At 36.1% G+C, this 18016-nt stretch overlaps 1 protein-coding gene across 2 annotated transcripts in view; it reads left to right on the forward strand.

The window, feature by feature from the left end:
- Positions 1-2074: 2074 nt before the first annotated feature.
- Positions 2075-18016, forward strand: part of LOC306852118 (myosin-9-like) — a 47355-nt gene continuing 31413 nt past the window's right edge. The window contains exons 1-3 of one of the 2 annotated variants that reach the window (XM_079388769.1): positions 2075-2312; positions 15392-15723; positions 17150-17306. In XM_079388769.1, the coding sequence (XP_079244895.1) occupies positions 15397-15723; positions 17150-17306 (484 nt within the window). In that variant the 5' untranslated portion in view covers positions 2075-2312; positions 15392-15396. The remainder of the gene's footprint in view (positions 2313-15391; positions 15724-17149; positions 17307-18016) is intronic. The other variant, XM_079388770.1, reaches the window with a different exon arrangement.

Consider the following 18016-nt stretch of genomic DNA (forward strand, 5'->3'; position numbering starts at 1 on the left):
CCTGCAGCACTCGGTGTAAAAGTATTTAAAAGTGATATATTTAAATAAAAAAAATACTAATATTAAATATTTATTTTATTGTTATTACAAATTAAGTACAATACAATTCTTTTTAAAAATATTTTAAAATAACACGAGTTTAGTCATGCAATTTATTAAATACATCAATTTTTAAAATTTATTTTATTTGGTTTGTGGTGATTAGCCTACAATTAAATTTAGAGAGGCCTATATAAAAAACAATGGCAGAATCTTTATTCTGGTTATGTAAAAGCTATAGCTGTGACTAAGTGTGAGTGTCTGAAACCCTACCACTAATCCAGCTGGTGTTTACAGTAAATATCGATACATGCATATGCATTTGTCATTTAAACAAGCTTTGAATCTGATAGCGCTCAGCAGCCACACACAGATGCTTTTCTTTTCCAGTGTGTGATGTGCTACGGAGGGTAGTTCTAGTGTGAGGAGGGCAAATTTCACAAGAAAAGGGCACTTCCTGCGCGCTCACTGGAGGAAGAAGGGAAGGGAGGACGGGATGCGTCTGCCTGTTGTTGCTGCTGATGTTTTTAATTATCCCGAGGTTTTGTTTGGAGTCATTTAAGGACAGACACACAGACGCGAGCGCCAGAAGAGTTATGAGAAAGAATCATGCATGGGTTGCGTAAACAATTCTGGCAGGGATAAGGCATTTAAGGTGGTTTAAACTCACAAATAAGTTTGTAAACACATTGTAATGAAAGGTGAGGTCGCTGCAGCGCCGGCATTCACAGAGAAAGGCTGTTTGTGTGCCATGATAATACAGCAACACACCCAGGAAACACCCAGACCGAGCGGGTCAACCCTACAGGAGGAGGAGAGCAGAGGTCACAAGTGACCTTATTTGGTAATCTGTCTCTCTCTCTGTCTGTCTCACTGCTTCTGGCATCGCTCAGAGACCTTTGACTTTGCGTTTGAAATTCATATTGTTGCCCAATCAGCGGAGAGCTCGCAGTGATTCGGGGGCAACTGCAGCCTTCCACAAACACCCCTTACACGCTGATAAAGTACTGCAGGCAGGTCTTTCCGTCGTTTTCCCTGGATCATCATTCCACATTCCTCGGATACTTCAGTGAAGCGTGCGGCCTGGAGACGCTCCAGCCTCCCGCGTGCGATCATAGCCACAAATCAGTGCCCGGCTATAGCACACATTTGCATTTGTATTGTTATTTTTTGATTCAAAAGAATTTACATATGAGAAATAGCCTAGTCCATTAGTTAATATTCAGTTTGAATTGTATGCTATAGGCTACTAAATAAATAATGTGAATATATGCATAATTACAGAGCAGACACCTGATCAAGGCTTCCGCGTGCATTTATTTATTTTGTGCTTCTACAGTAAGATGTGCAGATATCTTTCAGGTTTTGCGTGTTTTTATCTTGATTTTTCATGCTTGGGATGTTTTTATGTTTTGAGTGTCAATATGTGTTTATAGTTCACAGCAGGAAGCGGTTGATCTAGTTTCAATATTCATAATTTCATTTAACAATAAACTGCTTAAAATTTAGGTTAAACATTAAAGTGTAGGCTATTTCAATAATAAATAATTATATTTCAAACGCAAGATTTAGATAGATAAACTGATAGCTAGACAGAAATAGATACAGAAGATGTCATTATACTAAAATAATCCTTTAATGTAGTAAAATAAACTATGAAAGCATACATATTTGAAAGGAAATAGTAAAATAAACAATATTGTGGAATGCATGTCACTCATTATGAGAAAGTGTTTGTGAAGAAATTTCCTGATTCCAGAAATTCCTGTGTGTGTGAGAGAGAGAGAGAGTGTGTAAACACGGTCCGGCGACTTATATGGTCACAAAAGCCCAAAGTCGCGCACATACCTCAGACATTAAACACACATACGGGCCCCTGCGGCCCAACTATTTCAAGTTCACCCCGTGACGAGAACTTTACCGCTCCGACACGCCCACACCTCGCTCGCGATTGGCCGAGGCTCTTGGGAATATAGAGTAAGCGGGCTGTGATTGGCGGAGGGGCGGTGACGCGCGTCGTAGGCCCCGCCCCGCTGGGGCCGCACCCCGAACCATTACAGCAGGACGGAGTTCAACTACAGAGTGGAAGAAGAAGAAGAAGAGGGAGGGAAGAGGAAAAAAAGAGAAAAGAGAGAACGAGGCGAAGGGAGCGAACTCGTGCGCAGTTTCTGTGGATTGAAGAGAGAAGTTAGTAGCGCGGTGACACGGATCCACACTGAGCCCCTGGAGCTTCTGACAACCCCGAACTCCGAGCGTCTGCATCTGATTAGCAGGTAACCCGCGGCACCCGTCCGCCTTTCACTCACTCCGCAGGTCTATTTGGACGCGACGCGGCGAAACAGGAAGCGTGCAGAGCGCCGCAGGGTGGGACTCACCGCCGCGGCCTGATTGCGCTGCGCTTTCAAACTTCTGCGCGTGAAATCGCAACGCTTCATCGCTATATAGCGTGCGAACAGGAGGAACCGACCCGTGACGCGTCAGATCGGCGAGAACGCACGAGCGGTGAGTTTCAGGAAGTGCTCGCGCGCGGGCCCCACGCGGAAACTCATTGTTGTTGGCACGGGGGGAAAAAACAAAAAACGTTAATTTTGCGCAGAATACAGCGCGCGGCGAGCGTGATGTCACTGTGCGCGTCTCCAGACGAGAGACGCTCGCGCAGGCGCTCATGACGTCATCGCCCGCTGAAAACTGGGCCGAGCGGCGCGTTCACGGTTCCTCCCGTGCTTTAGAGCGTTTTTCTCAAGTTGGTGACCGTTACCGGGCTCGTGCACGTGTACTCGCTTTTCATCAGAGTCTGTAATGAACCTAGATTAGTTAATATTTGAAAAGCGCGCACACTGTTGTCCGTGGGAGCGCGCTGCGCGAGCTCGTGCTCCTTGCTGTGTGGCCGACGTTGCAGCAGTGCAGTGTCAACTGTGAGTTTAAAAATATATTAATTTGTGTTGTATGAAACAGACTTTCAGAAATCGCAGGCGCTTGTCGTTTTTTGATTATTTACACAATGACGGTAAAGTGAGCCGGATGTGGAGTGATGGTTGACAGTTAGCTCGCGCCACGGACTGCTTTCTTTGATTGTGATTTTTGTTGTGGTTTAAAATCACTAGTCTGTGTCTAATCCACGTGACCTCTCAGATTCACACCGATATGGGTTCATAGACAGGCTGGGTCATCGTTGAGGTGATATACATGTTGATGCAGTTATTACTGTGTGATGAATACTGCTGGTGTGAACGCAGACGAACCAGTTTCACACCTGGCCTGTGTGTGTGTGTGTGTGTGTGACCTGGTTGTCCATGAGCCAGTGTGTGTCTAGGACGCTGTGACCCATTAAAAGCACATGCTGGTCTTATTCTGTGTTATGGTTTGGTTGTTCTGGTTTGTTAATCCCAACACACCGCTTATGTTTGGGAATGCTAGCATTGATCCTGTGCACAGTACTGGGGAGTCCAAGTCGTGTCACACACATCAGATTTACGTAACCTCAACGTAACCTAATTAAGAGTGGGAAACTATGTTCTTTGAGCTCAGAGTTTCCAAGTTGGGGGTGTGTCAGTGAGAAAACATGGCGGATGCAATGCTCTCTCTCTCTCTCTCTCTATATATATATATATATATGAGAGAGAGAGAAAATGAACACTGAGACATTACTCTGAAATATCATCTTGTGTTCCACTGAATAAGTCATTTATTAATTATTTAATGAAATAAATTATATTTATACATTTAATTAAAAATATTTGGATTAAATTTATTTGCAATATTTATTTAATAACAATAACATCTAATAATACATATACAATAATAATAATAATACATGTAAAATTGCATTGAATTAATAATAATAATTCAATTATTCAGCATGACTCTGACACTGAATTCTGCACATCTGAAACAGATGAGTCAAACTTATGCATTTGTATGTATTATTAATAAATGAATATTATAAATAAATACATTCAATTATAAAGTATTTATAAATATTATTGAATTATATTAGATGAATATATTTAAAATTCTAATATAAATTCAATAAGTAATTTTTTTTTTTAATATTACTAATAAATAAATGACTTAAGTGGAGCACTTACAAATAGAAGATAAAATAATTTTTAGAAATATCAGATCACTTATAAATTTGACTGAGTGTGAAACATTTGATTATTAATTGTTTATTATATATATATATATATATATATAAATAATTAGTAATTATATATTATAAAATATTAATCATTAATAAATGTATTAATAATTTCATTTTTAAATAAATTAAATGATTAATGCAATATAGAGTCAAATCATCAGCAGAGACCAGTTGTGTGTATTAGTGACAGTTTTTCTGTAGGCTGTTGTGTCGTTCGTAAGGCATTTTCTGCAGTCGCTTCGTAATCTTTCGCCGTGATCTTCCAGCAGGAGACTCTGTGTTTAATGAGTGTGTTTCCTGCGAGCAGGCGTTTCTTTCAGCAGCTGTGGGATCGGTGCGGGGGAAATGGCCGCGGGCCGCAGACGTTAATCCACAGGCACAGTGCTGCACGGCCGACAGGTGCGGACCTGCACACTTCATCCCGCTGCAGCTGTTAATGCACTCAGAGCCCTGCGGCAGGGTTTGATACGAATGGTGCGACGTCTGATCATCGCGCTAGCCTTGACGTGAGCGTCTGCCATCGGTATGAGGTCATTCACCTGCGTGTTTTCCTCTCATCTCGTGCCGTCTGTGGTTTCTGCAGTCAGACTCTGGAAGTCAAGATCCCTTTGTTTCCCTCCATAGAGCTTTGATGTTGTTGTTTTATGTGGTGACATAATTTGCAGTGCTTCATGGGATGTGCCGCTCATTAAAGGGACAGTTCAGCTTTAAATGATCATTTATTTAAAATCATAATTACATTAAAAGTAAAATTAAAAAGAAGAGAATTAGTCATTTAGCAGACGTATTTATCCAAAGCGACTTACAAATAAGAAAAAGTTAACACTCTGTAAATACTCTATACGCACCCATTTAAGAAAATACAGAAATTAAATAAAATTGACAAATGCATACAATAACATTTCATTATTACAGTTTTATTATATATTCTCCTTGAATCCATGGACATAAGTAAATGTCAGGCACTTGTTTCACTTGTTGAACAGAATCTGTTGCAGGAACGAGTCAAAGTCTGTTCACATCTCTGTGGTTAGATCAGTGCGCAATAATGTGTCTTTGACCTTCATTATGTAGGTTTTGATTATACTGTGTTGTAAATAAAATACAAATAATAAAAAAAAAAATCCTCACACTCTGTCTATTAGTAATTTAATTATTTTCTTCACTAAATAATGAAATATTAAGAAATAAATACTGTTCCTAAGTGCAAAATGATACTTCAAAGAATAATGCTTATTATATGTATTATTTGTTTATTTATTAAAAAGTTTTAAGGAATATTAGAGATTCATTTTGAGATCAAGGTGCAAATCTATATATTTTTTATCAAATTAAAATAATATAATATTTAAAGAATTAAATGAATGTAGATGTATATTAAAATTGTTTCACAGAAGAAAGTCATTGCTTTTATTACGTTTGGAAATGATTGTTTTTGTGTGAAATATCTGGAAGTTGTCATTCCTGAACCTTTCTCTTGATTTTCTCTCTTTGGCTCCGATGAACAGGAAGCGTTTCTCACTTTTACCCCGCTGCCGTTTGGACGTGATTATTCAGGAGCGTCCAAAACTGTTTCTCTTCATCCTCCTCCTCCTTTTTTGGTTTGCTTTCTGTGCTGTTGCCCAGCCCTTCCCATAGTGCACCTGTGCAGCAGGAGAGCACAACAATGACAGGAAGTGAGCGAACGAGAGCTCATTTCCAGGCAGACATAAAGAGCCACGTCCTGATTATTTGCCGTGTTTCTCCATCCGTGTCAGTCGTTGCATTTATCGCATGATTTGCTGCATGACTGCATTATGATGCACTGCAGACTCATTCCTCCTCCCGATTGGCCCATTGCCAGGGACATGATGTCACTTCCTGTTGCAGAAATAAGCTTGTCTGTCTTCGCAAGGAAAACCCCCTTCTGGATGCTTCCTGAAGCCGGATCAGGGGTTTTGTGTTCGTTATATTTGCCTGGTTTTGCCTTGAACTAATTAGTAAGTCTGTGTGCATGTAGAAATACTGACTTATTTTATATTATGCATGCATTAATGTTTTTATAGTTATTAGATAATGATTTAACAGTCAAATATTCAACACTGATTCAAATTTAGAAATGTTTTCTGGTATATAATTTCTGACAGGTGTGTGTGTGTATATATGTGTGTATATATGTGTGTGTATATGTGTGTGTATATATATATATATATATATATATATATATATATATATATATATATATATATATACACACAACATAATTAGCACTGAGACATTCTTTGAAATATCTTTTGTGATTCTACTTAAAGTAATTTATTAATAATATTAATGTATTTCTGAGTTTATTTTAGTTGTATTTCAATTGAATGAAGTGATTTCACTTATTATAATAATGTACATTTACAGTTTTATTTATGATTTAATCCACTTATAATATTTATTTAATAAAAATACATATACATTAATCATAAATATAAAATATATTAAACTAAATATAATAATTAATAATCAACACTGAATCAAATTTAGAAATTAAATATAAATATTTAGTTTTCTACTTAGTCATATTTGTTTGTTTATTTATTTATATTTTAATATTTAATTATTTTGTTTAAATATTCAACTATTCCATTATCATTTAAAAATATTGATATTTATAATTAATGTATTTACAGGATTTATTTAATAATAATGAAATATAATACATTCACATGACCAATAATAAATGTTATGTTATAATAATGAATAAAATAATCAAATGATTCCCCATGACTGAAAGTGAATTGTGTTGTAAGTTTGTGAAGCTGGTGTTTGTGGTTCATCAGTGACTCCGGCAGCGTCCGGGCAGGACGGGGTGGGTCAGGGTCTGTTAACGGCTGGACTTTGAGCTTTGATTTGATTGGGTGTGGCATCATCAGATGCAGATAAGCTGAGTGAGATCAGACGTGAAACCAGCGGATGGGCATTTACTGATAAAACACTCATAAATATTTACTGGCTGCAGTCAGAGATGAGCTGATATTAGCGCTGGAGGAGAGACGTGTCTGATCATTACTGCCAGAGAAACCAGAGCTGGGCTCAGAACCACAAGAGAGAGACAATTAAATACTGTCTTGATTATTTGGTTAGATAAAAAATTAAAATAAATATATTTCATATAATAGTACCTTTTTAGATGTATTATCATGTAATGTATTTATATGCATTGTTTTTATTATTAAATATACATTCATATATTCAAATAATTAAATTAAATGATAAATTAAAGTAAAATAAATTAATGTATTTGTTTAATCTATATTTTTATAAGGAGATATAATATTTATGTATAATGTTTACATATTTATTTCTTTTTAATCATTCATTAATAAATGACTGGTTTAGTTTTATTAATATTAACAAACTAATGTGAATGTATTAAATTAATGTGCATATACATTTTTAAAATTTTTTAGTCATTAATATAAAATAGTAAATATTTGACATAATGTTAAATATATACATTACTAAAAATATAATATATTAAATATGTATTAGTTTTTGTGAAATAAATATTATCAGTGGATATATTCATGCAATCAGTGATGAATCAAAATTATAAATACTTATATATTGTTAAATTAATTTAACTGTGTGTAATATAAATGATAAAATGTGTTTTTAGTAATGTATTATATTGATTTTATTATTATTACTTGTATAAATCTCATGAGTTGTTCTTGTCTGTTAGTATGTGCTCTTCGCTGATCAAGACTCAATCTCTGTCAGACTTCTGTGCATTTCCTGGTTTTGAATGTCTTTTCCCGTCTTCAGCATCCTCTTCTCGCAGGTCTTTCGGTCTGGGATGCGAATCCTAACTTTACTGTGCCTCATTCATGAATCGCAAGCAAAATGAATAGCTATTTAATTGTTCATAAAACCATTCTTCCATAAATCATGTTCAGTTCGGTGCTTTGTGTAAGAGAGGATTTATAAACCAATTACACAGAAACTAATTCTGATTATGATTCACGAGCGAAACTCAGTTAGTAATTCTGAGGATAAAGCATATTCCTTATTAAAAGCAAGACTTCAGAGGAACAGTCATAAAATCATGAAACCGTTTATGATCGGCTCCCATTTATGATGCGCTCATCTCTCATAAACTCATAACTTATCTGTCATTTACATACCACAAGAAGATGTTTTACTCTAGTAGTGACGGGGACCATTAAAAATGACCTTCTCTGTCTGACGCTCACAGGAAGGAAATGAGGGCGGGGCCAGATGGGTGGGCGGGGCTGCTTAATATGCAAATATGAGCCGCTGTCGTCTGATTGGCTGGAGGGATTCAGCAGGGTCGTACACACACACTCTCATCCAAATATGGAAAGCAGAACAGTGTGTTATATTTTAACTGGTATCTGGAGCGTTTGGAAGATTTCCCACAATCCTGTGTTTTTCCTCCGAGACCTTCAGTCAGAACGCAGTGATCCTGAGACCAATGTGGTCCGGATTAGATTGCGTCACTCCTGCATCGCTCTCTTTAATGATCAAATACCGCTTGCAGAAAGAGATTTTTTTACAGTCTGATGCCAAACACCCTGTTTGTCACTCAATGATTTAATTTAGAAACACATCTGTGTTTTTGGTGCTTCAGCGAATCCAGAAACAAATAAACTTCTCACATATTTATATGAAGTTATATTCATGACATGCTTAAACCCTCAAATTCTTGTGAACTGAAAACAATTATTGTTAGATTTTAATATTTTATTTATTAGTTTTTTTAATAATGCATATTTATATTTATTACAAAATAAAATATTTATGCTTTATTGCATTTGTTTTATTAATATAAGTACCAGTAAACACATTAATAGATCATATTTTATATTTAGTTGTAAATTAAATAAGCAATCGATTAATTATTATTATATTAACTTACATGTATTATTAAATACTAAATTAATATATTTAAATATAAATAAAATTATAAATATTAATTAATAAAATAGTTTTTTTTTTAAAGTTTTAGTTGCCAAAAAAAATAATAATAATTATATATTGTGACATTAATTTACACTTAACTATTTCAATAATAAATGAACATCAATGGATTTATAGTCAATTAAATGTTCAATTATTATACATTGTTAAATTAATTAACACTTATTATTTATATTAATAAATTATTGTAAATGTATTGTTAATAAATTAATGTACATTTTAAATTATGTTCTGTCCTTATTTGTAATTTGCTTAGGATAAAAGCATCTGCTAAATGATTAACTTTAGATGAAATTTAATTTAAAAATATTCTTATGCTTCATATAATAATACAGAAGGATATTATGTGTTTTTCTAGAATATATTCATATTAAATTGATGCTGATGATGATTATATTTTTTAGAAATGTCATTGATTGTTTGTGTGAAGTTTGAGGAATGCAGTGTTATAGTCAGTAATTCTCATGACTGTAATCTGAACAGATGATGTATGATTTGCACATTATGGCTTTAATTGGTCATTTAAGTGAATGTCTGTATAATATTATTTTACTGTAATATGGTGAAACAGAACAACTCAGTTCAGTCATGATCATAATCTCAACGCAAAACATCCTTATGGTCCTAAAACCAGCTCCTGCTTGCAAATGTTTAATTGAAGTGTGCTGTTTGTCTGATTCACTCATAAACTCAGAAAGGCTGGGTTCTGCTGGACCTGAAGGGAAAGAAGTCTTGAGACGGACAGTTAAAATTAGACTCGCAGGAGACTCAAGTGTGTCAGACGCATCTGTGTCAAACTCCTCTCCTCACCAGCGCGCTTCATACAGGTCTTTACTGCCCTGATCAGACTGATTTCACACGCTGCGCTGGAGAAATGGGACGTCAGCTGACCTGCTTTAATACAACAAACACCTTTTTATTTGTTTGCTTTTTACGTTTGAGATAAATGTACCTGATGGCCGCCGTCTCAGTTTTATTTGTCTCTCAAGTTCCATTTGATTCTTTTTTTCCCCAAGTTCTGTTATTGTTCCGTAATATTTCAGGATTCCTTTTTTCTAAATTTGAGTTTAACTAAATATAAATAATTAAATATAAATTAGTGTGTGTGTATATATATATATATATATATATGACATCAGAAACGATTGGACTGATATCTTTTTATCTTTTTTTGCATATCCAAATATAAAGTCCATTTAGTTGTAGTCAGAACATCAAAAAAATAAATAAAAACATGAAATCTGACTAAAACCCGATTTTTGGAGTCGTCTAAATGTGGCTTTGTGTAGAAATTTATAGCTATTGTCGATGGATAATGCAGTGTCTGTTAAAATATACTTTCTAATAAATTGATTATGTTGTAAAATAAGTGTTCATGTACTTGTATCATCAGATTATTCTGTATAATAATCAATCACTGGGTTTTTCAACAGCCGGCAGTGACGAACTAGTAGTAAGTGTAGAATGATCCAGCTACATTAAATAATTCAATTATTAATAGAGTAGAATAGAATATTAATATAAATTAGATGACAGTTTCACACAAAAATCCAAATATATAGTAGTCAGAACAGTAATAAGTAAATAAATCTGATGGAAAAAGACGTTTGGGCTTGTCTAAATGGATTTTGTTGTGACTTTAACCCTTACATGCATATTTTGGACCGCATTTTCTTAGGCACACATCATACGCATAAATTCGTAAAATGCAAGAAGTTGCGTAAAGCTGCACAGTCCAATGGGAGGATTGCTGTATTGAGAACGTGCTTGTGGTTTTTGCGTGCGGTGCATTCATCAAACGGACCGTTCATCCATTTCTGAGAAAGAAGGACAGGAAAAACCGCAGAAATGAAAGGGACAGGGAAAGGAACAACTCAACCGTGCTTTGATAAAGCTGATAAACACGCTGGACGAGGGTGATGGGTGGTCGAGCACAAGAGGGACTAATGACCACTTTTACGAGATGAACGACACCACATGTTGTAATTGTTGAAAACATTAACGGTGCAAACTCTGTCAGTCTGTCATTAAAGAATCGCGGCGTAAGCAGATTACAGTTTCGGTGAAAATATTAACCGCACAGTTTAGTTTTGTGAGGAAATACTCTGTGCTAAAACTAAATTACCCATCATTCTCAGTTCAGATAATGTTCATCCTGCTTTTTGTTTTGTCACATTACGGTATTTATCATTGCATAATTTTGAACTCCTGATTCCTAAAAGGTGAACGTCCCAGGAGATGCATGTAGTTTCCAGCATCTCTGTCTGATAGTACGCAGCTGTCTGGGGTCATGAGAACGGCCCAGCGGTCGTGTCGCTAGCTGTCTGCCGTTTAGGCGCTAATGGAGTGTTGCAGATGTCTTTTCTCAAGGGTTTTTCACACACAACCTCCACCTATGCTGCTGCAGATTGAGCCATTGGTTAACCGGTAATTAACCATTCACATTTATTTACCAGTATTTGTGACCCTGCTGGACCACAAAACCAGTCATAAGGGTCAATGTTTTTTTCTTTCAAATTGAGATTCATACATCGTCTGAAAGCTGAATAAATAAGCTTTCCATTGTTAGGATCGGACAATATTTGGCTGAGATACAACTATTTGAAAATCTGGAATCTGAGGCTGCAAAACAATCTAAATATTGAGAAAATCACCTTTAAAGTTCAAATTAAGTTCTTAGCAATGCATATTACTAATCAAAAATTAAGCTTTGATATATTTACGGTAGGAAATTTACTAAATATCTTCATGGAACATGATCTTTACTTAATATCCTAATGATTTTTGGCATAAAAGAAAAATTGATAATTTTGACCCATACAGTTAATTTTTGGGTATTGCTACAAATATACCCCAGCGACTTAAGACTGGTTTTGTGCTTCCGAGTCACATATATCCATTTTGGGACCAAATATTTTAACAGACATTATCCAAAATCTATGGCCAAAAATGGCTGGTCAACAGAATTTTTTTCCCAAAATCTATGGCTAAATGTGTTAATTGACCTGGGCTGCATTTCCCAAAAACACCGTAAACCTAAGTTGATCGTAGCTCCATTGGTCATAATGGTTCTACGATCAACTTAGGCTTACAGTGCTTTTGGGAAACGCAGCCCAGGCTGTTGGTATGTTGGCTGTTTAGATCATCTCAAAACGATCAAAGTTGAACTGTCCTTGCTGATATAGTTTCTCTGTAGCGTTATATCATAAACTGGCTTTATATCACCTGCTCTAGATATCATGGCTGTTAAACTACCAGCTCAACAAATGAGCGCCTGCCATTACAAACACACTGGATCGCCTCTTTTACATCTGGATCAGCCAAAGTCCTCCCATGTGGGAGTCTGTTTCTTGCTCAGGGCGTGGAAGAGAGTCGAGCACTAAAATAACTCATGGGCCTGACAGACTCAATGGAGTGTGCCGCTGTAAATCAGTAACCACCCAAACCAGTTCCCGAAGCGCCACGGAGTCACAGGAAACCGTGTGCCGCTTTCTGCTGGTCCATTTTAACCTGGAAATATTCCGAATTTTAAAACTGTGATTCCATGCCTGGAATGTGCCAAATTCTAAAATGCAATGTTCCGAAAGGAAATTCTTAATCTTTTCAGAAATTGCTTTTTGTAAATGTTAAACTTCATAAAATGACTGTCATTTTCAACTTTGTCCCCATCACTTTTGCCAATAATTTCCTGTTCCTCTCCATTATAAAAGTGGCAGAAAGGTCAAGCGCAGAAGGTGTTTTCTGGAATGTCCATTGAAGCCGCTCTCTTGATTATCATTTGTGGTTGTGTGTGTTCGTCTGATCTGGTAAGACCTGTTGCGTCCCTCCCTCTCCTGTAAGCTCGAATGCTTTGAGATGCAGTGGAGCGTGGGAACCGCTGCCGGCCATCTCGCCTGTTTGGGCTTGCAGTGTTGTGGTTCAGTTGTGCTCGGGGATTGTTTGCATCCCTGGGTGACTGCGCTGAGCTGCGCTAACCTGACACCTGCGTGAGTTCACCCACCTGACGAGTTCCTTCCCGCCAAGAGCTTTTCGTCAACACCGCCAGATCCAAACCACCTAGAGTCACTCGCCACTACTGTTTATCATACAAAATTAAATTCTGGTTTTAGTTTAATGTTTTTAGCAGACAATAATTCACGTAGAAAGCATGCTCAAACATCTTTTTTTTTAGAGTCATATTTTCTATATCTTCTGTTTTTCTGGCTTTTGAAGCACACAATCTTGTCCATGTTTCACTAGATTCTGCTGTGCGGTGCTGGCGGTAACACATTACAAGTTAAATAATCAGATTACTTTTTCCAAGTAACTAGTAATGCATTACTTTTACATTTTTACAGTTGCTTTTTTTATATAATTAACACCAAGGCACTTCCTTCCCTCTTAAAATTAACCATGGTTTTGTTGTAGTAAAAGTATAGTAACCATGTTTTAACCAACTGCGCATTGATTACAATTTGTATAACCACAGTTTTACTACAAATACTATGGTTAATGTAGCAAAACCATAGTTAATTTGTGGTTACCATGGTTTAACTATAGTAACCATGGTTTTATTTGTTGTAAAACCATGGTTATTTTTCATAAGAGTTCAGTTCAATTTCACTTGGTGTGAAAGGGCCTTTACAGTTGCCAAAAATATAACTATTGGGTTTTTTGTTATTAAAAATAAATAAGCAAGCCAAGCTCAGGTGACAAAAAGTAATGCAAAATGAACAATTTATTATTGTCCATAAAGTAACGCAATTAAATTTTTTCTTTTTTTCTTTTTTTTTTTTTTTTAAAGAAGTGATGCAATAATGTAATCAGTATTTGGGATAACTTTCCTTAATAAGGAACACAATTAGTTACTTTTTTATGACGTAATGCAATATTGTAATGCATTATTTAAAAAAAAGTAACTTCCCAATACTCAATGACAAAGGAATTTGCTTCAGAATACAGTTTAATCAGACACACAACCTTTGATGGAAACATCTTTAGTAGCCTGCGTTTCAAGATTGAGCTGTGCCTTGTGTTTTTCTAGAACCTTTACTTTTACTGTTCCTCAGTGGTGAAATTATCTTTGCTCAACTCTAAAACATCCAAAATCTGAACAGATGTAAATGCAAAGGCTATAGGAAATGTTTCCAGATTTATTTATCGTACTATACCAACTGTGCACGATTATATGGCTAGTTGCGTTGTTTTATTTGCATGTAGCGTTGTTTTTCCCTGCCGTCTGTGATCTGAACAGGCCTGTGACCCTCCGGAGGCCCGCTGCTCTCTGAAACGTAGTTTAAACAAGCGCACCTTTGTCTAAACACATCTCTGAATGGTATAATCAACAATGTGTTTGGCCCGACTGCATTTAAAGTAAAACGTCCCATGTACAGTGTTTATCACCGTGAGTGTGTGTCTGAGATGCTCTGACTGTAATTACGGCCGCCAGGAGCATGAGCTCACCTTCCTGAAGTTTGCTGTGTTTTACGAGCTGCTGACCTAACTTGTGTTTGGACGTGCGATACAGACCCTGCATTCCTGAGGACTTGCGTAAGAAAAGTGCTCTGTCCTAGAGCTGTTTCTCGTCTGCTCTTGGTTGTTAGCATCAGTTGAAGAGCCTCTTTAGCTGCTGTTTATTTAAGATGCTGAACTCTGATATTAGAGATCTTCTCCAACCTCTTCATGACCCTAGAAACCAATTGAACTCCCTAGAAACTGCATAGCAATGATTTAGAGCATGCATTTTCCTCCCAACAAAAAAAAAAGTAAAACCAGTTTTTTTTTTTTTGCAGTGGTGCAACCTTATGAAAACTAAAACATTGTAAATTTTGTTTGACTACAATAGCATGCAAATTATGACTGCTGACAGGTAAACGGCACTTGCGTTCTTCTCCCAAAAAAAAATTAAAAAAAATCTGGTTGGTAAAATATATTTTTTTGCAAAGTTACATTAACAGGAAAAAAAAAGTTGTGATTTTCTCAGACATAATAAACACATTTTTGTCTAGAACAGGATGCACAAAATAACACGGACATTTATTAAGAAAATAAACCAAACAAGCTTTTTCAGACGGATCATGTAATCTTCTATTTTCGCCATTTCTTGTTTATTCTGCTGGTCAGGGTTCGAAATAAACACTCTGTGTTAATAAACATGCTTGTTATTAAAGCATGCGCTTCTGTAACGTTTGTGTGTACATTAATGGTTCATAAACAATCGTTTCTCCGGCCTGTAACTCGCTCTTCTCTCGCCTCCAGCAACCATGTCGGACGCCGACAAGTTCCTGTACGTGGACCGCAACCTGGTCAACAACCCACTGGCGCAGGCCGACTGGGCCACCAAGAAGCTGGTGTGGGTGCCGTCGGAGCGTCTGGGGTTCGAGCCTGGCTCGGTGAAGGAGGAGCACGGTGATGAGGTGGTGGTGGAGCTGGCCGACTCGGGGAAGAAAGTGCGGGTCAACAAGGATGACATTCAGAAGTTGAACCCGCCCAAGTTCAGCAAGGTGGAGGACATGGCCGAGCTCACCTGCCTGAATGAGGCGTCCGTGCTGCACAACCTGAAGGAGAGATACTACTCCGGCCTCATATACGTGAGTCTGAGCAAACACCGTTAGTTTTAACTCTGTAAACCCTGAGACTTCAGGCTCGTATGCTCTGATATAGTGAGAATATGGTGGGGGAAAAAACTGCTCAGTTTTATTCAGAGACACAAACTAAGCAAAAACATGCAATTTTGTGCAGATTCTGATATTTATATGACCAAAAAGTTAAGAAATTCTGATGCTTGCAATGTAAATCAACGAGATCTTTATAACGGTGTAAAAGATACGTACATAAAATGATCTAAAAATCAGTCATCACTCTATAGCTCCAGTAATATGTCTTAGTCTTAGATGATATTTAAATAATCCAAACATATAATGCAATGCAAGCCAATGATGATTGAGAGATAAAGATGAAAAAACACTCCTCAGAAGATCCTGATTATCAGATTTGAGACTCACTGATTTTTCTAAAAAACGATTGATGGAGAATCAAGGAAATCAAAGCTGCTTCAGTTCAGTAAGTGTTCATCTGGAAATATTACAAAAGTTATTATTAGTGCTATCAAACGATTAAGCGCATCCAAAATAAAAGTTCTTGTTTACATAATATGTGTGTGTGCTGTGTATATTTATTATGTATATATAAATACACACACATACAGTATATATTTAAGAAAAATCTTGTTTATATTTTAAATGCATTTATAAATATAAATTATATAAATATACATATGCATGTAAAACATTTCTAAATATATACATGCATATGTGTGTAAAGTGATATGAATATGATACAGCAGGATTTATATGGTTAATAGGAGACAGGGACAGGAAATTATATATATAATCAGGTTGAGCTATTCTGAAATGTTTTTATGGTGTATATATATAATGTTTGCTCTCTGCCAAATCCAAAATATTGATTTTGTTAATGATTTTGTGTAGTTCTGAAGGTCCAGATTTCATGCCCATCAGGTGCTAATCAGGCCAGATTAGTTTCATACCGTACTGGATCTAAACCTCCAGTTTTAATACTTTTATTCATCAAGGATGCATTCAGTTGATCGAAAGTGCCAGTAAAGACATGCATATTATTTCTGTTTCAAATAAATGCTGTTCTTTTGAACTTTCTATTCATCAAAGAATCCCAAAAAATATGTATCATGGCTTCTGCAAAAATATAACTTTTTGTTTTCAACACTGATAATAATCAGTAATATTCCTTGAACAGCATATCAGTATATTAGAGTGATTCCTGAAGGATCATGTGACACTGAAGACTGGCGTAATGATGCTGAAAATACAGCTTTGAACACATTCACATAGAAAACACTTATTTTAAATGGTAATATTTCACTTGGTGAGCAGGAGAGACTTCTTTCAAAAACATGACCCCACATTTTTGATTGCTGATGTTCATGTTGAGTGTGTGTGTGTTCTGGTTGTGACTGACTGTCTCTGTTCTCCACAGACGTATTCGGGTTTGTTCTGTGTGGTCATCAACCCCTACAAGAACCTGCCCATCTACTCGGAGGAGATCGTAGATATGTACAAGGGCAAGAAACGACATGAGATGCCCCCACACATCTACGCCATCACAGACACGGCCTACAGGAGCATGATGCAGGGTAAACACACACACACACACACACACACACACACTCGTCCCACAGGATGCAGAGTTTGAATGACAGGAAGAGGAATTGACTGAACTGCAACTGAAAGAAATTTAGCAGTTAAACAATAGTCATTTCATTAGTTCAGCTCAGACAAAACATAAATAACTGCATCATTAATTTAGACTTATGCATATTTATGTCCTGAAATGTAAATAGATTTGATCAGCTGTGCTTGCTGTTTTTAAATGTGCTATATAAATAAAACAAACTTGAAATTGTTTTAAAAAAAGGAATATTTACAAATAGGCCAGAGATAAATTCAAATATGTTGTAATTTGCAGGCCTGTTGATTAATCTACGCGCCAAAATAATTTGAAAAATAAATTAGGCTTAAAGTCCAAGAGCCAATAGAAAAAAAGAACTATTTCTTTAAGTTTGCTTGGTGTGTGGATTAAAAAATTGTATGTATGCATGCATGTAGGTACTAAAAACAACTATTTAATTCTGCTTTCTTATATATTCCAACTTGAATTGCTATTTTACATTCTGTTTGTTACATCAAAAATCAGTATTTACAAATAGGCATGTTTTGTGACAAATAATATTTGGAAAATAATTGTTATGGGTTTGTTGATTCCAAAAAAAATATTTACATTTAAAATCCACAATATCCTCACGCTGAATCAAAATGAAAGAAAAATGTGTTTGTTTGTTTGTTG

This window comes from Barbus barbus, assembly GCF_936440315.1.
Source record: "Barbus barbus genome assembly, chromosome: 3".
Lineage (NCBI taxonomy): Eukaryota > Metazoa > Chordata > Actinopteri > Cypriniformes > Cyprinidae > Barbus > Barbus barbus.